This window comes from Nuphar pumila, chromosome 12 (genome assembly GCF_984573655.1).
Source record: "Nuphar pumila chromosome 12, dmNupPumi1.hap1.1, whole genome shotgun sequence".
NCBI lineage: Eukaryota > Viridiplantae > Streptophyta > Magnoliopsida > Nymphaeales > Nymphaeaceae > Nuphar > Nuphar pumila.
The window spans coordinates 32,736,279-32,760,086 of record NC_143260.1 but is presented as its reverse complement, the minus strand read 5'-3'; the positions used below and the strand labels follow the sequence as shown (position 1 = coordinate 32,760,086).

The 23,808-nt window shown below is 38.7% G+C and overlaps 1 protein-coding gene across 2 annotated transcripts; it reads right to left on the bottom strand.

Moving 5' to 3' along the window:
- Window positions 1–3,068: 3,068 nt before the first annotated feature.
- LOC149820592 (beta-glucosidase 22-like) lies at window positions 3,069–19,532 on the bottom strand. 2 transcript variants are annotated; one of them, XM_089983251.1, is made up of 13 exons: window positions 19,350–19,532; window positions 18,951–19,014; window positions 17,179–17,237; window positions 15,719–15,794; window positions 15,551–15,622; window positions 7,586–7,673; window positions 7,215–7,470; window positions 6,988–7,103; window positions 6,088–6,308; window positions 5,963–5,988; window positions 5,790–5,892; window positions 4,408–4,498; window positions 3,069–3,494 (listed from the first exon to the last, which is right to left on the bottom strand). In XM_089983251.1, the coding sequence occupies exons 1-13, from the start codon at window positions 19,479–19,481 to the stop codon at window positions 3,263–3,265; spliced, it is 1,536 nt and encodes a 511-aa protein (XP_089839377.1). In that variant the 5' UTR covers window positions 19,482–19,532; the 3' UTR covers window positions 3,069–3,262. The 2 variants fall into 2 exon arrangements, with proteins under 2 accessions (XP_089839377.1, XP_089839378.1); XM_089983252.1 differs by lacking the exons at window positions 17,179–17,237; window positions 18,951–19,014.
- Window positions 19,533–23,808: the final 4,276 nt, after the last annotated feature.

The following is a 23,808-nucleotide window of genomic DNA, read 5'->3' as shown; positions in this document are numbered from 1 at the left end:
GGCTACCAGGATGCGATCTGTCGCTAATCAGATCTTTTCAGATGCTCAATTTGCCTTCATTCCCCATAGACGGCTGCAACATTCATTTATTTTGGCCACAGAGGTGGTTCACTCTATGAAGTTTAGTGGGAGGCCGTTCTTTACTCTTAAACTTGACTTCCACAAAGCGTATGACTCGGTGCACTGGCCGTTTCTCTTTCACATGTTGGAGAACTTTGGATTTGGTCGACGCTTCTCTAGCTGGGTGCGTGAGTTGGTCACTAATGCACAATCCCAAATTCAGATTAATGGGGCCTGTGGTAAGCAGTTCAAGGTTGGGCGTGGTATTCGGCAAGGATGCCCCTTGTCCCCTCTGCTTTTTAACGTCGTTTCTGAAGGCATTGTAGTCTTGCTCAAGAGGGCTGTGGGGTGTGGTTTTATTAAGCCACTAGGAGTTCAGGAGTTTCAGAGCAATATTCTTACTTACGCAGATGATATGATTGTGTTCGGCGTTGGATCCATCGAACAGATGTTAAGAGTCAGGCTCATCATCCTCTTCTTCCTATCGATGTCGGGCCTCTCGCTAAACAATGATAAGTGTTGCATGTCCATGATCAATGTTCCTCCACATATGCAGGCCATTGGGCAGAAGATCTTTCAGTGTGCCACTTCGGATAATTTCTTCTCCTACCTTGGTCTGCCGCTTCAGCTCTCACGGATTCCATCAGTTGCTTGGAACGCCACTCTCCAAAAGGTTCAGACTAAAATTTCGACTTGGCAAGCCTCCTACCTCTCGATTGCCGGCAGACTTACTCTCATCAAGCATGTTTTAAATGCGATGCCAGAATTTATTATGTCTATGTTCCTTATGCCTGTGGGGATAAATAAGAAGCTCTCTAGAGTATTGACCAGGTTTCTGTGGTCTGGGCAAGGTAACAATAAAAAACGTCACCTTGTGGGTTGGGAAACGATAAGGCTACCGCAGAATAGAGGGGGTTTGGGGATTTCAGACCCTAGGTTAAGAAGTATTGTTCTGGTTGTTAAGCAAAGTTGGCTTGCACATCAATCGGGGTCCCCTTGTGCGAATTTCCTTCAGGCTAAATATGGATCAGTGGAGTCTTTGTTTGGGGGTCAGCACGCAATTAGGTCGCCCATTTCGCATCTGCGGAGATCGTGGATTCAAGCTTGGTCTGCTGTGTGGGGTGGTGAGGGCGATGACGTCGCTCAGAGTCAGTTCCTTTGTAGAGCGATCACCCCGAATGGCTCCGTCCGCACTAAAGATACCTACCTTTCTCTCCTTCCGACAGGTGTGAATTGGTTTCATATGAGAATTATCTGGGGCAAAGGTCCTCCTCCGAGAACGCGCTTCCTTGCTTGGCTTATTTTGCATGATCGGGTGCAGACGGATAGCTTCCTCAAGTCTATAGGTTTCTGTATTGTGAGTAAATGTGTTCTCTGCGAGAGGACCGAGGAATCTGCGTTGCACCTATTCTGGGAATGTCAGGTCTTTCAAGATATCTTTAAGGTTACCTGGAATAAACCAGTCGTGTCCGTGCGCCAGGAGTCTTTCGCTGTAGACCTCTTGTGGGGACCCCAACCAGTTCGTAGATGTAAAAGTTGGCGGATCATTTGGAGAACTTGGTTGCTCTCTTCCTGGTGGGCCGTTTGGATGTCGCGCAACAATGCTATTTTCAGGCAGACCCCGGTTAATTTCAACAAGTTAGTAAATTATATTTTGGCGGATGTATACGCATCGTTACGCATATGCCTTCCGGATCTTCAACGCCACTTGCCGCTAAGGCCTCCCCCGGATCCAGACTGATCGCCTCGGTTTTTATCTGTATTTTATATCTATTTTTGGCTTATGTTTTCTTTGTCTTGTTTGTCGGTTTCAACGACTGTTGAACCGGTCGTAATGTTGATATCTTTGATTCGGCTCTCTCTCTCTCTCTCTCTCTCTCTCTCTCTCTCTCTCTCTCTCTCTCTCTCTCTCTCTTTTCAGAAAAAAAAATTGATTTAGGAGATACAAGTTTTGCCCTTAATTATGAGAATATTTTCTTTTGAAAATATCATGTTTTTGTTGGTATTCTGTCAGCCTGAAAATATCTCAAAATATTGGTGATATTTGTGGCTATGTTATTTAAGAGTTTATATTTAATATACGCATTCGATTGTAGGTACAATTGAAATCTCACGATGCAAGTTTTGAATCCATCTAACCCGTAGATGTGTTCAACATGATTGATTTAGTGGAAAAGGACCATTGGATCATGTTTTTTCCAATGAAAAAATATCTTTTGAGTCGAAAAAATCAGTGCATTTACAACCCGTTCATTTTTTCATCACCAGAAGAACCTTTACATAAGTCAGGTTCTGGAGATTCAAAAGCCGGTTTCCACTAAAAATAACATGTATATCACCACAAAAAAAAAAAGTTCGCTAAGTCGTGAGCACGCACAAATGATTATTGCAAACTTTAACCCGATATACCACCTAGGTGGTATCCCATGTGGTAAGTGGGGTCCTGTGCCAAGCTGAAGGCCTGGGTTCGAATTGCTCTGCTACATGGGGCTTAACAGATATCTGGTAGGGGCCAGACTAACCCCAGCTTGCCTATGAAAAAAAATAGCTTTAACCCGTTATCTAAATAAATTAGTTTGTCTCTATATTAACAATATCTTTTTTAGATTCAAGCTATTTAGGTAATTCCTTAAGCTGTCTAATATGTTGAAATTTTAAAGCAATACTTTTGGTACTTTACACCACTGACTTAGAAACAGGGTCATAATCAATGTGGCACCTCTCGGTCCATAAGGGCGTTTGATTGCATGGACAGCAGTGTCTGCAGGCCTCTGCTGTCTGTCCCCATGCGTCTGACACAAACATCAACAAGCAGAACACCAGGAATACATCATCCTATGCGTCCAGTGAGACACAGTGTTCCACCCCTCCCTTGGAGCAGTGATGCCTAGAATACTTGGGACACAAATTAAAAGAAAAACAACCAGAACACCTGAGACAAAAACTCAACTTGTCCGGGACACTTCTTCACCTGATCAGCAGCACCCAAACAAGACTGTTCTACACAGTTCTGTCCATGCAATCAAACACCCCCTAACGGAACTTCTGAACCACAAGACTAAGTGTCAACATGGAGTAATATGCCAAGACAAAAGTTGGAAAATTGAAAGAAAAGCCAAAAAAAATATCATTCAACATATTTTTAGTAGTTACAATAAACATTTTCATGAACTAAGACTGGTGAGCATTGAGAAACAGGAGCCTATTGAGTAGAATGAGATGAAGCGGACAGCTTAAACCCTTCTTTGATGTTGCTGGTGTGGTTCCTCTTGAGGAAGTTGGAGTACCAAAGAGCAGAGTACTTGGGGTATCTTGTGAGCTCTTTGTCCATGAAGTCCACTTCATAAAGGCCGTATCTGACCTGGTAGCCTGTCAACACTTCAAAGACATCTAGGAACGACCACACAAAGTACCCTCTAGCGTTTGATCCATTCCTGGACATAAAGAACATTCTAACATGAGATTAAGCCAGTCAAGTTCAATCCCACAAATTGCGTTCTCGGGAAAATCTTAAGGAAAAATCTCAAGGCATTTTGAAAGTTATGTTTTTTCTCGAGAAAATTTTGCAGAAGTATCGACCATGTAAAAATATTAATTATATAAATCAAAGCAAAAAAAGTGTTTATTGCAGTAATGTTGTGATAGAAACATGATATATTTTCAAAATAAGTCATAATTATAATTCATATTTGAATATTCTCAAACATTTGTGGCATAGGTCAATATATCAAGAATTGCTCCGTTTTCTCACGTTATTGATAAGAGAAATTATAAGTTTGCCATGAGAGTACCAGCTTTTTGCAAAAAATGCTTTTATCGCATCAATATCGCGATAAATATGTGCTTTTTTGAAAAGTAGTGATACAAAGAAGAAATATGTTTATTGGTATTATACCGCCTTTGTGAATTTTCAAATTATGGGCTATATTTGTGATATAGGTCAAGACATCAAGAATGGTATCTGATATATCCTCACTACAAGAAATCTGTGTTTTACTAGTGCACCCTGGTGGTAGTGTCAGTTTAAAACGTGTTTTACTGGGTGCATAAAGGGGTTGTGTCAAAGAAAAGGCTTACACTGGCCCAGGGAACCCAGCACCAGTGAAAACATCTTTTCTGGCACAAGCCTATACTGCACCAGTGCATCTTCAATTTGCGCTGAAAAAACATTATTTTCACTGGCACAACATACATCTGCGCCTGTCATTGAGATGGGAAATGCTACACTGCCACAATGAGTGAGTACCACTCTCAAGTTTCAACACAATGAGTGAGAATTCCCAAAATATGGGCAAAATCAGGTGTCAATAGTGCATGAGATATAATCTTGCTAAGAATGAACCATACCTTACAGCACTGAGTAGGCTCTCAATGTAGTCATTCAAGTAAGCTGCACGAGCAGTATCATTCCGTTTCACATTCTGTGGAGTTCCATAACCTGCAGGCACATATGCATGAAATTAGCAAATCTGATAGCAGGTGCTCCATGGTTCACACTCTTGAAAATGGGGTGTTTGCTTCATGCATTTTCCTATAAAAGATCCCCTCTTTCATAGGGAAGAGGGCAGCTTTCCTAAGGGGTGAAACAAACATGTCCATGAGAATAAATGTGGGGTAGCCCACACAATAAATGCAAATAAACAACTCTCCTGTCAAAAAGGGTTCACACCTCCCTCTCCCTTGGGTGCGGTGTGCTCAAAATTATCAGTGCAAAATTCATCTAAGAAACCCTTGGGAAGGAAGAGGGCGAGATATTATGGTCATATACAAATACTGTATATGATGTTACATTTCATCACCACCACACATCTCAACTTGATGGAGGTAAGTGTCGGCCTACCCTCATACATCTGTCGTTCACAAGTGAGATGTGCGATGGAAATTGAAAATGACCAAGCCTTTCTTTCCCGTAACAAAGCTGGGGAATTAGGACCCCCTCCCTTTTACAAACAGCCTTTAAGCCAAACCAGACCAGTGGGGTTAGAACTTGCAACGTCCCATCACATGGTGACTTGAACAAACTGCTCCTACCAGATGGTTGGAGCCCCCCCCCCCCCCCCCCCCGCTGGTAAATATGACCTAGCCTTGGTTACATACAAGATAACCGTAACTGCATCCAGGAAGAGGACTCAATTGGTTTTTTTGTCGAAATGATCCCGCCTCCCTGCGAAGAAAACCCCGAGTGGGGTCACCGACACCCAAACCCTTATGGAGCTCACCAGTTAAAGGCACCCGCACACCTGGTGGGAGTCACACCTGAGACGAAGGGGTCAGCACCTTCTCCCCCAAGCCCCACTGCCAATTGGCGACCCAGGGTGAAGCATTTTTAATGGATTTTCTTAAAGACAATGTAGGCAGCGTTTCATGTGAAACGCGTCTCTTTCCCTTTGGGGATGAAACAAACGGCTCCGTGGGATCCGGTGGTGGGTCCCACACTTTTCTCCTGACCCACATAATTTAGAGGGCATTTAGAATACATTTTTTTTACTTAAACATATATTTTAAAAAAAGCACTTGGGCTGGTCAGCTAGGTCAGGTCAGATATCCAGCAAAAAAGCATAGCCCATACACAACCTACATTTGGATCAGCATTTTTATGCCCATACCCCGGTATCTGGGTTTGAGTCGGATCGGGGGCACCCGGGACAAATCCAATCTATTGACATCTCTACTCATAATTCTAGTTTTTGAAAATTAAAAAAAAAAACAGAGTTTTAATGAGACATTACCATTCTCATGAAAAAAGACAGGAGGATTGCCATAAGTTCTCTTGAGGTACTCCAATAATCCTTGCAAGCCCCAAGGTGCAACTGGCATGTTGAAGAATGAGAACTGAACCAAATTTCCAAGTTAGCCATAATCTGCACCCCCAAAGAGAGAGAGAGAGAGCTTCTAGTCTTACCTCAGAAGTTGAATTATTATCAGCCACTGCACAGCAGGTCAATTGACGGAGTCAGTGTAATACTATCTTAACCAACCATGTTAATATAAAAATTTTCACCATTGAATCTACTGTTAAAAACAGACCTAGAAGTTTGACAAACATATCTGTTCCCCAGTCTCGCTGAGTGAGCTTTGAACTTCTGGGTGCATCGGCCACAGTTAATGTGGTGTAGTGGTTCAGCCCAATGAAGTCAAGTGAACCCTTCACTTGTTCCAACTGGGTTGTGGTAAATCTTGGCAGCCTTGAGCCTATATTCTTCTTCATGATGTCAGGGTAGTCTCCAATCAGCAACGGATGAAGAAACCTGGTCACCTAATTTATCAGATCAACTTCTGACAAGGGAACAAAACTGATATATATGTGTGTGTGTGTGTGTGCGCGCGGGCGGGAGTATGAAGATTTTTATGGGTTTTTTTTATTTTTTTTCTTAAATTTCACAGTATGGATGTGATCTAGATGCTTGGTTTTATAGAAATAGACTCTTGGATCATCCGATTACAATGCATAAGAAGGATCTTTTGAGGCTTGAAAATCGATGACTCAGAATTTTTGTAAGTATTCAAGCATTCAAAAATTGCATTTTTTCATTGAAAATACAGTCGATTCCTAGCAAATGGACCACGCTGAATGCATTAGCAGGGTTGGATTTGCAATTCACATATTTTCAGTTAACATATTCTAGTGACCCTATATATATATAAATATATATATATAGAGAGAGAGAGAGAGAGAGAGTGTGGTGTATCATCAGACGCTAATTTTGTCGGATGATATCGGACCGAACACCTGCGATCAATGGTGGACATTTTTTTTCACGTTTTAAGCCAAGAGTCAATCACTATAAAATCAAGCATGCACACTTTATCTGTATAGCTAGAATTTAAAAAAAATAATGAAAAACCCAGTTTGCATACTTGGTTTGTATATTTCAGTAGGGAGAATTGCATTAGATAGAACTTATACATGTAAATGTATATTCTTACCATCCCAACATGAAATCAAGGGCTCTTTGTGCTGCAGCAACATCCTCAGTTGAATTTGTTTGAGGAATAAACCAGAAGGAGTAAACTGTGATACCAATCAAACCATTTTGTTTGGCCTACAGATATACATCTCACCTACCAGTTATCTTTTGGACTAAGAAGAGGCAAAACAAGAGACAACATATTATGTGAAGTATTCACATGGACTTGTGACCAGCATCACTCACCTTGTATTCTTGCCTGTAAAGTTCAGCTACTGCTGCATGTGCCAACAACTCATTGTGGGCAACAATGTAAGGCTCCACTGATGAGTTTCCTGCTGTGCAATTGTGGCCAAAGGGACTGGAGCAGCGTCCAGGGGCAATTACTCCTTCATCATAGGCACCAACAGCAAATATGTTGGCCTCATTCAGGGTGGACCAATAGGTCACCCTATCACCAAATTCTCTGAAGCACACATCTGCATATGCCTTGAAGTCTTCCCTGCATGAGTTTGTTATAGAAGCCAACATTATGAAGCTGTAAGTGGTGTATGGGATACAAAGTGTACTATGCAGCAAGTTGGAGGATGAAAAATGGTGTTGGGTTGAGAAAGTACACAATCTTTGGGCTCAACCATCCTCCATATTCGTCTTCAAGTACTTGAGGTAGATCCAGATGGTGGATGGTAACATGTGGCTCAATTCCTGCTTTGGTTTTTCCAAAAGCAAAATTATAGCTGAGAAAGAGTGCAACAATAAATTATAACTAGTGTCATAGATTTCATATACTAGTGTCCAGTTTCCGCACACACACCACCACAATGTAATGACTTGAAAATCTTATGTTTACATACAAAAAGAATGATCTCGAGTATGATTCCCACCAAACACAGCTCAAAACATCCATGAGGTATGACCGGAGTTACCATAATTTCCATAAACTCACTTCGGAAGCGCGATACTCCTTTCTGAAACTTCATGGGAATCTCGATTCTTCAATGCTTTTTCTATGCTTCTCACATGCTTCCTATATGTTTTTTTTTCACATTTCTTTTCATGTTTTTCATGTGCTTTCTCTCACGCTTTCACTCACTTCCCATTTGATTTTTTTAAATTAGTTAGATTTAAAAAAAAAATACCGAAAAAATATAAAATATAAGAATAATCAATGTTATTTTAGTTTTTATTTGCTTCTTTTTTATTTCTATCAGTTTCTTTTTTTATTCTTGTTTCGCTTTTAAATTGATATTTGGCTATCACTTTCTATAAATTTTAAAATGCCTCACTTCTAGCTTTTACTTCCCATATCATTTCCCACTTTTGCTTTCTAGTCTGATAACCTTGGGTCTGATTGAGAAGATGTTGCCCACACCTATGGCTTTTACTTAGGTTGGTGTACCCAAAGCTTTGGGTGTTTGTATAATCTGAACTTTTAGAAGCATCTTCTATTACTTAACAGAAAAGATGAAATAGGTTATGCAATTTTCATGTTCAAACTTGTTTTTCAAGTGACAAAAATCAACTGCTCATATTGCATATGCTTGATGAAATAAAAACCAAATCTTTCATTAAATTGTTTAGATAGTTTTTAGTAAATGAGTGTTAATGAACACATCCATAGCTTTGGATTAAGCAAAAAACACCTGCAACCATGGTTGTAAGTACGTACCATAATGTAGAATACAATATGATATATATCGTTACTATTGGACATAACGATATGATACTCACTCATATTGAGATACGAACATGTATTGTATTTGTGTCGGGTATATAATATGATACACCTCCATATTGTGTGATACATTACAATACGAGGTGTATCGCATGATACACCCTTAGTGCGATTTAAAAAGGGCTTAAACATTTTTTATGGGTTTTAAAACCCTGCCTGAAGTTTGTTCTCTCATTATGTAGAGGCCATTAGAGAGGAACACATGCACTCTAGGAAGTTTGAGAGCATTTTGAGGGTTGATTCTTATGCAACGAGAGGGATTTTGCGGCTTTTGTGACTTTCTCATGTAAGAGTGCATTTCCTCTTTCAAAGAAGTGAGATAAGATTTAAAATATATATATTTGTTTTTTACTTCATTTGTGCAAGATTAAAATTGGAAAAGGGTATGATCTTTCTTTTTAATGTTTTTAGAAGGTATTTCTTCTTTTTCACCCTTCATCTCATTTTTGTGCTTATAAAACTCAAAATCTATTCCTAGGTATGTTATTTAGCATAATTTTATATTTTATGGTAATTAGAATTACCATGTCTTAAGAGGTCAATGGAGGGTGGAGCTCTTAGAAGTTGCATCTCAAATAACCCTGCACTGAAATATTGTATACGAGTTGACTTGAGAATATCTTTGAAAGAAATAGTAAAGTGTAACTTTTGTGGTTTTATAACGCACGGAAGATTGTATAGATTTAAGGGCATAACAACTCCACCGTGTAATTATGTATCTATCATATTTCACCTTATATTCATATTGAACTTCTTACTAGTTTTATAGAAGATAAAAAAATTAAAAGTACATGCAATATTTGTCAGATAAAAATTGCTAGATATGGTCGCTAGTTTAGAAGATAAAGATAACCCATCATCATCTCATGCTACTGAACGATGCAATAAACAAAGAAAATCATTGAGCTGAAGTCAAATACTGAAAATGACTTTTATATATAAACATGTTTTCGAACTCTAGCTTGTATGTCTTTATTTTTAGCATAGCAATCTGTAATTAAAAATTATACTTTTAACTTTTGTAATGAGTTATGAAAACAATTTGTCTTTTGAATGATGTATTATTTGGACCACATCCTCTTCTTTTTCTTCTCCATTGGGTGTCCATCCACTTGGTATATCATTTGGATCACATTCTTCCATACGTGTGCCATCAGACAATGAAGATATGACGTGCATACCATGTGCGACATCGTGACCATAAGAGAAGTCATACATATCATCTGATTAATAGTAATCACCCTCTTTAACAATCTTGTCTTCCTGTAACTGATCATACTCGGGGTATAGTTTAGACTTCACCTTGCAAACTGCCTACCATTCATTTCTATCTGACTTTCTTGTATTTGGATATAAAGTATAGTAAACGTGTTGAGCTTGTAAGGCTAATATGAATGATTCATATGTTTCAAACCTTGATTTATGATTCACCTCTACAATGCCTGAGGCTTTGTCAACTCTTGTTGTTGTGGGATCAAACTAATGACACTTGAATAAAGTTACCCTATTATTTATGCCTAAGTAAGTCAACTCCATTATTTCTTCTATAACACCGTAGTAGTCATGTTCATTTTTACCGTAGTTGTTACCTTTGACACACACACGACTATTCATCGTTAACTTGTTTACACCATAGTCTTTTGTATAGAATCGATAACCATTTACGATGTACCTGTTGTAACATTGCACAACTTTGGTCGAACCATTTTGTAAATCACATATTCCTTGGTCATTAACATCATCATGGCAGACCTACAAGCATAAACAATGACTGTGATCATAACCAATGAAGTAACTTATTGTTCTTTACACGGAAAGAATGTATGTCATCGTCCTTGCCAGCTCTTTCAACCATGCCACAAACTTATTTTCACGTTCTTTCTGTACTTCTGAATCAGTGAGATGTGGAAGTTCTCTTCGCAACTCCAGATCAAATCGTCTGTACTTAACAAAGATTTATATTACTGAACCATGTACGCACATATAGAACTTAGTATTACATATTAAGTATACTTACTCGATGTAGGAGTCGATCGCTGAGCAATTAAAAAGGATATAGATTTGTGTTGCGTTTTACTCTCGATCTTCCAAGAGTTTTGACCGGCAACTACCAAAGGCATGCCCAAGTGGTTGAAATATCAACAGTTTGTCAGCTACAGTAAATTGTTCTCCATCATCATTACGAGGTGGGCAAGTGTAACGTGTTGGAATGTGAGGTTCAAAGTACATAGATGAGAAATTTGAAATCTCTTCTAAAGTGTACGCCTCACAAATAGAACCCTCCACTCTTGCTTTATTCTGAACTTTTTTTTGAAGTCAAACATGCATCTATCAACAATATACATCTCGTAATACAATAAATTCTCAATATCATTAAAGAAAAAAATATAAAAAAATATATACCTTTCAAATGGGTACATTCACTGATATTGCACAGGACCACCAACCCTAAGTTCATGGCAAATGTATGATCACATGTTCTATAACATCGAAAAATGCTAGGAAAAATATCTTCTCTAGCTGACAAATAGTAGTGACGACAGAATCCTCAAGATTCTTTAACTTAGTTACTACAACTTTCGATGCACACAATATTCTAAAAAATCTACTCAACTCATATAATACCCCCATATAGGTTTGTCTAACATATCATGGAATGCTAGGGGAATCAACCATTTCATAATGACATGATAATCATGGCTCTTCAACCCATATAATTGTCCCTCGTCTATCTTCATAGCCCGAGCAATGTTAGAGACGTATCCATCTGAAAAACACAACTATCTCAACCATTGACATACTTGTTTTATTTGATCTAGTCCAAGCACGTACCTTGCCTTTGGTTTCAGTACTTTGCCATTGTAGTCTTTGAGTTCCAATTCTGGTCTTTTACATATTACTTTTAAATCCATACAGGCCTTCAGATTATCTTTCATTTTTCCTTTGACATTCATTACCGTATTGAATACATTATCAAACACATTTTTCTCCATATGCATCATATCCAAATTATATCATATCAATAAGATCGGCCAATATGGTAGTTCCCAAAATATAGATTTCTTTGTCCAATTGTGATCCTTCAAAAATCCAAGGAAGGGCGTCGAACTATGAGCATCTGTCAGTTCATATGGAAAGTATCACAATCGTCTTAAAATCTCTATGCCAGACAACCGTATAGGTGGACCTTCAATTTCAGTTGTGCCTGCTCAGAACACATTCTTTTGTCATCGGAACGGATGGTCGCTGGGTAAAAATCGACGATGATAATCAAACCAGCACGACTTCCTTCCATGCGTCAATCTAAAAGATTTTATATCCTCTATGCAGTACAGATATGTCAACCTTTCATGTGTGCTCCAACTAGATAACATATCATATACAAGGAAGTCACTGATTGTTCATAGAACAACAACTTTCATATTGAAGTTTTGTTTTTTTGTGGGCATCGTACGTGAGAACACCGTCATCCTACAGTATTTTCAGTTCATCAATCAATGGCCTTAAATATACATCAAGATTTTGGCTCGGAAAGGTCAGACCAGGGATCAATAGATACAAGAAAAGATTTTGACGCTTCATACACAATCTTGGAAGAAGGTTGTATGGGGTGACAAATACTGGCCAATATGAGTATGGAGTTGATCTACCCCCAAATGGATTAAATTCATCTATACGTAAACCTAGCCTAACATTTCTCACTTCCATTGCGAAGGTCTGATGAGTATGATCAAAGTGTTGCCAAGCTTTCACGTCAATAGGATGCATGATCCTGTCTTCATCATGTCGAACTTTATTTGCATGTCATCTCATGTGTGTAGCTGTCCTCGAAGACATATACAATTGTTGCAATTTAGGGGTGAGAGGGAAGTAGCGAAAAGACTTGTATGACACTTTTTTTGACCTCGTGCTACCATTGCCTCTTGTTTTTTGCTTGAACTGAGGATGCTCACATGACGAACATGATTTGCTATTTTCTTGATCTTTGAAATACATGCAGTGATTTGGACAAACATCTATCTTTTGATACCTCATACCTAAAACGTTGACCATAACCTTCGAATGATAGAAATTCTGTGACAATTTCTCATCTTTGGGCAACATACTCTTCACAATAAAGCACAGACGGTCAAAACATGATTGACTCAAATTATACTCGGACTTCAAATTCATTAGTTAAAGAACTGCAGACAAGATAGTGTGACTCTCGCAACCATTCCAAAGTGGTTCATCAGCATCTCTAAGTAAATCATAAAATCTACGAGTTGCATCGTTTGTTGCTTCTTCCTCTACCCCAGTTGGTACATCACTAGGACTCATAGCAGAACCCAGTTCTGGTCTTGCGGCATCAAATATCAAATCCATATATAAATTATCGTGCACCACATCCACCCGTGCATCAAAATTGTTCAAAAATTCTTCACCATGAAGCGTCAAATTATGATAATCACTCACAAAGCCCTTCTTGTATAGGTAATGTCTAACGTCATGAGGTTTTATAAATCGATTGTTCTTACACATCGTGCAGGGGCACCTGATCCGACTGGTGGGATCCACTGTACTGACACTTGCTATTGCAAATTTAGTAAAACTGTCAACACCATCCATATATTCAAGTGATACATCATTGTCAACTATCCTACGGTACATCCATTCACAGTTTGCAGTCATTTGGTCTTATGAGGTTAGAGATACTATCCTAACAAGTTAAAAGAGAATCATAAGAATGCTATGATGAAGAAAATATCTAATTTATCTTGCATTCATGGTAGATATAATAATTTGATATATATCACACACACACACACACACATATATATATATATATATATATATATTATATATATATATATTATATATATATAATCATTCAATCACAAAAACTATGATACATGCATTGATAACTTAATATTTTCATGCGCAAAAGCATCACATCATATTTACACTCATCATAAGGATATTTAGAATGATGAAATCACATTCATCACATGGAAGACATAATCAAATTGAAAATAACTTCATGCAAGCATGGATACAGTCACATCAAATATAGCAATACAATCACTCATTCGTACCACAACAATGTCAAACATGTATCTGCAGCAAACACACTTCAATATCCCGCTAACTACTACCATGACTAGCATGGAATCCGAACTCCAAAAAAAAGAGCACTTATATTTTCATACATTCAAATCATGCTCAACATGATCTCTGAACTCCAGCAAAGAAGTCTTAGATATCCACAACTAAGTGAGTGTGTGAACAGAAAAGTGTTGCATCAAAGAAAGTAAATAACCTGTGATGCGCTTGTATCCCTTACTCACCAACGATATTTATCCGATTTGCATTTTGCTTGTTTCTTTTCGCATAGCATTTTAAGCAGCATGCGATGCTTAGCATTAAGCATCACACATTTTACTATATTACGCACTTGCAATGCATATTACTCTTACCGGCCAAAGGCAAAGACACAAGGAAAAGCAGAAGAAAATAGGTTGACGGCCAAAGACAAAGGTGGGGCCCCCTGCCGGTCGAGCAAACACAACGGCAGGGGGACGGATCCCCCTGCCGTTGTTGCTTAAACAAGGGCAAGGGGGCTTCGCGCCCCTGCCGAAAAATACCAGTGGCAGGGGGGCTCCTCCGCCTGCCAGCCGAGCAGACACAATGGCAGGGGGGCGAACCCCTGTCTACCGAGGGAAAAAAAAGGGTAGGGGCAGAGCCCCTGCCGAAGTAACCCCAACGATGGCAGGGGCATCGCCCCTGCCGACCGAAATGAAAGAGTGAGATAGAGATGGGGGCAAGGGCATCACCCCTACCGGCAAATCACAAAAGGTAGGGGCAGAGCCCCTGCCGAAGTAACCCCAACGATGGCAGGGGCATCGCCCCTGCCGACCGAAATGAAAGAGTGAGATAGAGATGGGGGCAGGGGCATCACCCCTACCAGCAAATCACAAAGGGCAGGGGCGCTGCCCTTGCTCTGTTGTTAGAAAAATGAGCGGCAAGGGCCGAAACCCCTGCCTGATAGAGTGAGGGTAGGCAGGGCCTTGCCCTACCAGCCTATCGTAGGGGGGAAAAGGCAGGGGGCAAAAGCCCCTACCGACAAGGGACACATGGCAGGGACACATGTATTTAGTTAAGTCACGAATGTTTAATTAATGTTACTGCATAAATATATTTTATTCTTGTATTCTATGATTTTTATTAGATTATCAGATTTTTTTAATTTTTTTTAAAAAATAAAAAAAGTTATTATTTTTAGGATATGTTATGTATCTTATTTTAAGTCCGACCGATACGGGTTACTTTTTACAACCCTGGCTGCAACTACATTTTTTTAAATGTTTAAGATGTTTACGACATAAAACTGTTTAAACACCACCAATTTCTTTTAGATATATATGAGAGATCGTAACAAGTAGACGACCACTCCATTGAACAAGTGTCAAATGTGCCTGGCGCATCCGATTTGATGAAATCGAGAGCATTAGAGGACGTCGTGAGCCGCTGATCCATGCAGGGATCAGCGGTGGAGAAGTGTTCACTAACAGGATACTTTGTGTTCACTGTTACGGGCTTATATGAGAAGCGTTCACTAACAGGATACTTTGTGTTCACTGTTACGGGCTTATATATATATATATATATATATATATATATATATATATGTGTGTGTGCCAAATAAGGTAGAATATTATATTAAATACAATAGAGCATTCTGTTTTTATGATTTAACATGCAGGTCCCATCAAGCGTTGTATTTTTGTATGACCAATGCCAACTTGCCAAGTGGTACATTAGGCTTGAACTTCCCTTCCTTTTCTGGAAAATATCATAGTGGATGTACCTTTGCTAATGAGTTCATTTATAAGATTGTTGTAGTATTGCAAGCCTTTTGGATTGACTGCTCCTCTTCCTCCTGCAGTTTAAGATATGGTGACATTTAGATTATGTTGGATTCAAATGGTTCTGAAAAAAAAAATCTCTTGAAGGAAAAACAAGGTAAGTGAATTACCTGGTATGAGCCTTGACCACGATATTGATAACCTGTAAGCATCTAGGCCCATCTCACTCATGAGTTTCGCATCCACCTGTTAGTTTGCAGTTACTGTGTAAGATACATCTGTTCATAAGCAATATTGTAAATCTCATTCTCTAGAAAAACTTGCAATATTTTGAAATTTTTGTTTTTGTTTTCAAGAAAATTTTAGGAAAATATCAGCGTATATGCAAATATAAAAGATATATGGAAGCATAAATAAAAATATAAACAGTGCAAAAGATACCGGAATACTGTTGTGTCATGTTAATATCAATTAGTAAGATCGACTGTATGGAGTTTTTACTATTGTATTTATTACCGTACCGAGGATCAAACAAAATTGAGTGGACAGTTAGGAACACCAAGGTACATAAAAGATTAGTAATGGGATAACATATCTAAAGCGATATTTTTTTACATAAAAGGAGTCATAACGAGGGCTTAAAGTTAGTAGAAATGATCAAAAAGTACTTTTCCATTCTATAAAAAATGTAATGTTTTAAAAATAGATGATATTTTAGAAATTTTATATTTTTAATGTAGTACATTGGCCTTTCAAACTATTGCAATAGAATCTCGACCAGGGAGATCTCCTGATATGTTAAAATTTTGACTTTTTCTCAAGAAATCTTTAAAAAATATTGCCATATATATGAAAATATAAAAAGCGTACAACATTTAAAAACATAAATAGAAATATTATTGACATAAAATTACTATTGAATTTAATTAGTTTACAAATTGTGTTGCTATAGAAACATGATATTTTTGAAATATTTACAATATTTGTAACGTGTAAGTTCTATTGTCTCATGTCTGTGTGATGTTTGGGCCTGTGACATGGTGACAACAAATGGCATCTAAATACTAGGGGTGGGCAATGGACCGAACCGGCCATTGACCAAGCTGGGCCCGGTCAAGCCCTACCCATCAATTGATGGGCTGGGCCTAGGCCTGGTTTAAGCCAGCCCACGGCTCACCCATGGTACTAATTAGGCTGGGCCAGGTCAAGATAGCCTGTGAATATGTATAAAAATATATTATTATATATTATAAATACAGTTATATAAACATATAAACATAAATATATATTACACATATATATGGGCTGGATCAAGCCAGCCTGTGTCAGCTCGCTTCAAGCCAGGCTGGGTCAGAAGCCCGGTTCGAGCTGGGGTTGGGTCTAAAATGAAAGTCCAAGCCCGGCCCATGGTAGGCTGGGCCAGGACTAGCGAGCTGATTCCCACCCCTACTAAACACCAAGCAAACACCATCATGTCATATGTTTGCAGCAATGTTGTCAGTATCGTTGCGAATCAGCAAAGAATTGATGCAAAATTGAGCTGATTGAGCTTATTTTTAATCCAATATCACCGATACTTGTTACATAGGTCCCTCCTCATGCGAGGAACGCAGCGTAAACTAATGCATACCTTGTATTTATGGTACTGATCAGCAGTTATATCAGCTGTGCTGTGATCCGCCATTTTTCCTGCCATTCATGACCACCCTTCAATTTTTTTCTTTTGTTCTCAAAATCAATGTTTTCTGATTAAATGAATGCACCTACATATTCTCATCAGCTTTTTTATTTAACATGAATTTCTTTTTTGTCCCCAAAGTGGAGAGACAACATATATGATACATCAATCTCGCTACAACCAACAGAACAAAAGCTAGAAAGTCGTTGCTTAACAAATAATTTATTTTTGAAGAAAAAAATATTTATTTGTTAAGCAACAATTTAACAAATAAATATGGAACTACCAAAACTTAACATGGTATGAAGATTTTTTTTTATAAGAGGGACAGAGTATATCTGAATTTGAGAACAGGAAAGCTCACCAAGAGAAAGAGAGAGAGAGAGAGCCGAATCAAAGATATCAACATTACGACCGGTTCAACAGCCGTTGAAACCGACAAACAAGACAAACAAGACAAAGAACACATAAGCCAAAAATAGATATAAAATACAGATAAAAATCGAGGCGATCAGTCTGGATCCGGGGGAGGCCTTAGCGGCAAGTGGCGTTGAAGATCCGGAAGGCATATGCGTAACGATGCGTATACATCCGCCAAAATATAATTTACTAACTTGTTGAAATTAACCGGGGTCTGCCTGAAAATAGCATTGTTGCGCGACATCCAAACGGCCCACCAGAAAGAGAGCAACCAAGTTCTCCAAATGATCCGCCAACTTTTACATCTACGAACTGGTTGGGGTCCCCACAAGAGGTCTACAGCGAAAGACTCCTGGCGCACAGACACGACTGGTTTATTCCAGGTAACCTTAAAGATATCTTGAAAGACCTGACATTCCCAGAATAGGTGCAACGCAGTTTCCTCGGCCCTCTCGCAGAGAACACATTTACTCACAATACAGAAACCTATAGACTTGAGGAAGCTATCCGTCTGCACCCGATCATGCAAAATAAGCCAAGCAAGGAAGCGCGTTCTCGGAGGAGGACCTTTGCCCCAGATAATTCTCATATGAAACCGATTCACACCTGCCGGAAGGAGAGAAAGGTAGGTAGCTTTAGTGCGGACGGAGCCATTCGGGGTGATCGCTCTACAAAGGAACTGGCTCTGAGCGACGTCATCGCCCTCACCACCCCACACAGCAGACCAAGCTTGAATCCACGATCTCCGCAGATGCGAAATGGGCGACCTAATTGCGTGCTGACCCCCAAACAAAGACTCCACTGATCCATATTTAGCCTGAAGGAAATTCGCACAAGGGGACCCCGATTGATGTGCAAGCCAACTTTGCTTAACAACCAGAACAATACTTCTTAACCTAGGGTCTGAAATCCCCAAACCCCCTCTATTCTGCGGTAGCCTTATCGTTTCCCAACCCACAAGGTGACATTTTTTATTGTTACCTTGCCCAGACCACAGAGAGAGAGAGAGAGAGAGAATCTGAATTTGAGAACCGGAAAGCTCACCAAGAGAGAGAGAGAGAGAGAGAAAATTTGAGAACCGGAAAGCTCATCAAAAGAGAGATAGAGAATCTGAATTTGAGAACCGGAAAGCTCATCAAAAGAGAGAGTGAATTTGAAAACCGGAACGCTCACCGAGAGAGAGTGAATTTGAAAACCGGAAAGCTCGCCAAGAGAGAGAGTATATCTGAATTTGAGAACCGGAAAGCTATCAACTATCAAGAGAGAGAGTATATATATCTGAATTTGAGAACCGGAAAGCTCACCAGCATGAGCATAAGTGTCCCAAATGCTGGGACTCCTCCCATCCTCTGATACAGCTCCTTCAACCTGCACTGCCAACCATAACTCTCCAAACTCTGTTTTTTTTATTTAAGGAAATCAAATTGTTTTCTTTCTTTTTTTGGCCAAGTTAAGGGAAAACCACCCCATCAAGGACCGAAAATTGGCAAGACTTCAGTTGGTAAAATCCTTGAGGCACCCCTGCCCATTGCAGAGACACCCAGCTTCGACCTTATAACAATAAGGGACGATTCCAAGAACAAACCAAGGACACCCCTTAACTAGGAAGGAAGAGTCCTCAACTCCCAAACTGTTCTGAATTGTCTGTAATAATGATAAGTGGATAGAAGGAACAGAGATTTTAAAAAGTGAAGGGAAACCACCTGGTAAGCTGAAGTCCCAGCACCAAATATAAAGTCTGGTGGGAAATCATTCCTGCTAAGTTGGAGGGTCTTTTGACAGAAGAGCCCAACTACCAAAATTAGGAGGATCGGTGGAGAAGAAAGGCGCCCCATCTCTTATCGTGTACCAACAGTTGGATGGCCTACTTTAATTCCCCCCGGGCCTCTAGTCCTTTATATTAACAGCTAAATCCGTTGAGATCCAAGAGTTGAGGCGGACTAAAGTTTTTACTATAAAACTCATATTATAATATCTACCGCAATGGCTCCGCTCATCTGGTAAGGGAGACCTGCGAATGTCATCAAGTTGACAAGACGTCACAAATTAGAAACCCATCAGTAGCGTCCCCTGCTTGCAAGGTCGAAGCTGGGTGCAGTCCGCATTGGACAGGGTGCACCCCAAAGGGTTTTACCACAACTGGAGGCCAACCAATGTACGGTTGGTGATGAAGGGTTTTTTCCCTTGAACTATCCAAAAAAACACTTGTTGAAAGAAGCTGAAAATATATTAAGTCAAAAAATAGGTTTTTATTTATTTTTAAAGTTACTTCTTACTCAATTTTCTCCTTGTTTCTTACTCACTTTTACTTAAATGTTTCATACTGTGCATATTAAGTCATTTCTTAAATATTTGCTTCTTGCTTGGCACATCACTTCTTGCACCTGCACTTCTTGTTCTGATCCATTGTTGTCAGAATTGGTTTTTCGACAAATAAAACATGAATTGGTTGGATATAGCATAAAATACTTAAAACTGTGTGTGTGTGTGTGTTTAATGATAGTAACAATGAGTTAACGAAAAATCTCTCTCTCTCTCTCTCTCTCTCTCTCTCTCTCTCTCTCTCTCTCTATATATATATATATATATATATATATATATATATATATATATATATATATATGTGTGTGTGTGTGTGTGTGTGTGTGTGTAGGCTGTGTCACGCCATTTTCGCTCATTGATGCAGCAAAAAAGGGGCTGAATCAGCCAATTTTATAAAAGGCTTACATCAGCCCTGCATCAAATTAACATAAGCCCGATAACGACTAGAATCAGCCCTGCATCAAATTAACATAAGCCCGATAACGACTAGATATTGACAACATTGCTCTGATCACTGTAAGTTGGCAGCATTAGAGCCATTGACGTCATGAATGACAAAAAGAAGAGGATGCCTTTGGTTGCAGGTGTGCAGCTAGTGCACGTCATCTTGTGTGGGGACTTTGCAGGTTCAAAACTCAATGGTATAGTTGTATAACTGGTAGGGGTCGGGCTAACCCCAGCTTGCCTTTCAGAAAAAAGAAACTCTCACACAGTATGGGCCAGATTATCCCACTTTTTTTGGATAAAGGTGGCGAACAAGAACATCAATTAACAAAAAATTGTTCTAAGCAACCAACTGGGGGCTCCGCTTGTCTGGTAGGAGCAGCTAGTGCACGTCATCTTGTGTTGGAACGTTGCAAGTTCAAATCCCAAGTTGTATAACTGGTAGGGGTCTGCTTAACCCCAGCTTGCCTTTAAGCAAAAAAGAAATGGTTCTAAGCAATACAACCACTTGGGGAAGGGATTTATGCAATACAACCACTTTTTCTGGTCCAGATAAGATAGCCTAGTCTGGAAGAAGAAAAAATCACCAAAGCTTTCAAGAAAAAATGAATCATGAAACCATATCCTTATCTGGACCACTTTTTTTTTTTGTGGAGAGAATGAAAGAGGCATGAAGACAAAAGAAGAAACACGCAGTATCAATCCCCCAACTTGACAAATTTTCAATTTCTATTGAAGTGGCTTACTTTTAACCACAATTCTGAATTTCATGAAAGGGGAGAAACGAGTACTCTCTGATAAAGTTGTGTTGAAAGTTTCTCCTCCCATTTGACAATTTTTCTCCTCATCAAAGAACAAGAATACATTTTAGCCTATTTCTCCTGTTCCACGATAGCTAAGACTAAGAATGTCTTTCTAGCATATTCAACCTTCCAAAAGTTAGAGGTTTATGTTGAGAGACAAAAAGCACAAGATATTGATGCAATCAACAGGAGAGGATCTTTTGTGAGACCTGAACAGATTAAACCTTCCATGCATAACCAAGCCCTGAACTCATGGGTGCCAAAACTATTTCCACATTCATCTCAACATAGTAATCTTGCTTTTAAAGCTGTAACTCAACATGAAGCAGCAATGTCCACATTTGGAGGCAGAATAGCAAAATCTTTTAAACCCTGCCATGGAACCGCCTCTCAAAATAGATTTCTCCATGTTCTAAACGCAACAGAATGATCTATAAGGTGACCGGCAACATGGAACCATTTAAGCAATGTGACAGATTTTCATGGGAATAAAAAAAAAACTGGGGAAGTTAAGGTGGCAATGAAACTTTTATAAGGGAAGCACAAGTACATTGACACTCCTTAACACCAAAAAGTATCACACAAAATTACCATACTGCATGACGAAAATGCTGTGTTTTTTAAAATGCCTCACAATTTACCAAATCTGGTGACTGGACAATATCGCAGGTTTTTAATTCTTTCTTATCGCTTTTACCCCTCGCAAGTGTGAATTTTTTATTTTTAGACATCATGATGCTAAAATAATACACCCACAAAACTCCTTAACAAAATCGCATCAATGATTGTGAAATTCCTAAAAGATTGCGAAATTTTAAACAATTTGTGGCTCGGGACAAGTTTTGCAACGCACGTTGCAAAAATCCTTTCTAGTGTTGGAGAAGTTTGTATCTTGCGAAATTCAAAACAATTTTCGCACTGGTATTGTAAAATTCTCTATGAATAGTATAAAAGGAAAGCTAGGGTTTCACAAAAACTAGGTTTTTGTGGTATCCAATCAATGAGAAATTATGATCATTTTTTCACAGACAAACATTGACGACGCTTCATCGACGAAAAGTCATTGAAGGCAAGAAAATCGGTGAAAAATTATCGACGGTGAGAAGATCAGCGACACTTTCGGTAAGGGCATCTTATGGTACGGTTGAAATAGAAAATGAAATTTGCGGTCAACGTTCGATCACGTGGTATTGGTGGGATATACAATATTCTTGAGGTCATCCGCTCTAACGAAATGTGATAACTAGATAGATGTCTTTTCTTCCTATCAACACAAAGTCGACGTATCTTACAACCAGTGTTCGATCACGAGATATGGGTGGGATATTTTTTCTACCAATCAAAGACACAGTGAGTAATAACATTCTTGTAAAAGAATGAAATGAATGCAACATATGAGTGACTTTATTTTGTAAAAGAATGGAATAAATGAAATGTATGAGCAACTTCATTTTGTGAAAATTGGAATGAATGCAATGTATGAGTGACTTCATGTTGTTAAAATGCATGCTTCATTTTTTAACCCCCTTTTTGCATCTTAATGCTCTGTTTCGCAAGCTCTGAATTTCAGTGTAACACCCAAAAATTTTAACCCAAAAATGCATGATTTTTTATTAAAAGTCTTATCTATGTCATTGTTCCAACCTAATTAAACTATAAGGAGTCATGGCATTGCTTCAACCGAACTACGCTCTAGAGATACAGCTTGTGCACAAGCACTAACATTTAATAGCCCACTAGAACTCAGTTCGAAAAGAAGACAACCAAGGACAAGAACCTTTTATCATGAAAGTTAGAAATACAACATAAATACTTATTTTGGTTTGAGTTAGAACTTTGACAGGTTACAGGTATTCAAACACATCATTACTCTTTTATAAATCAATTTAAATTATTTATCAAATAAATAAATTATTCATAAAAACAGTCGTAAAAAATCAACAATTATTCAAAGCAAAGTCCTCGAGATTCAAATAGTTGGGCCTTGACACCACCTACAGCATCCTGCAATCGCTCTAACTCGTTCAATCTTTACATGTATATTTATAAAATAGGGTGTCAAACTCATTGAGTCTCAGTAAAAAACACAATAACCATGCATGCATACATAGTACTAAACATACATGTATTCAACCTTCTTTCAGAACATATATAATACAATTTAGCAATCAACATGCATTCACATGGATAACTATAGTAGTTAAACTCATGCTCATGTAACATATTACTAGAACATGTCATGAATTAAACATCAACATCATCAAGTGCATGCTTTCAACAAAGACATAACATAAATGTACTTGAATAATCGAAAAGTGAATTTACTTAATCAATGTATTATTTCTCTTGCTTACTAACCTTATCGAGTACTTGAAAGATATGATCACGAAATAAACGAGACCACTCAAGGGTTTATTATGCTATGTATTTTAATTTTTTCGAATGATGGGTGCCCATGATAGTTGTCTACGACCAAGAGAATCTCTCACCGTGGCGCAAACCAAACATGATTGATCTTATAATTCTGCAGAGTCTATGAACATACCACTTAGGACAAAATTGGTAGTTCGGCCCACTAACTACGATGATTAGG

What these genes read in the sequence shown, in the direction of transcription:
- LOC149820592 (XM_089983251.1), bottom strand. Translation starts at nt 19,481, where the DNA reads ATGGGGCGCCTTTCTTCTCCACCGATCCTCCTAATTTTGGTAGTTGGG. An exon ending in TGGTTGAGCCCAAAGATTGT is followed by an intron (nt 7,471 to 7,585) that starts GTACTTTCTCAA and finishes AAACTCATGCAG; the next exon opens with GGAAGACTTCAAGGCATATG. An exon ending in TTTACAGGCAAGAATACAAG is followed by an intron (nt 7,104 to 7,214) that starts GTGAGTGATGCT and finishes GTATATCTGTAG; the next exon opens with GCCAAACAAAATGGTTTGAT.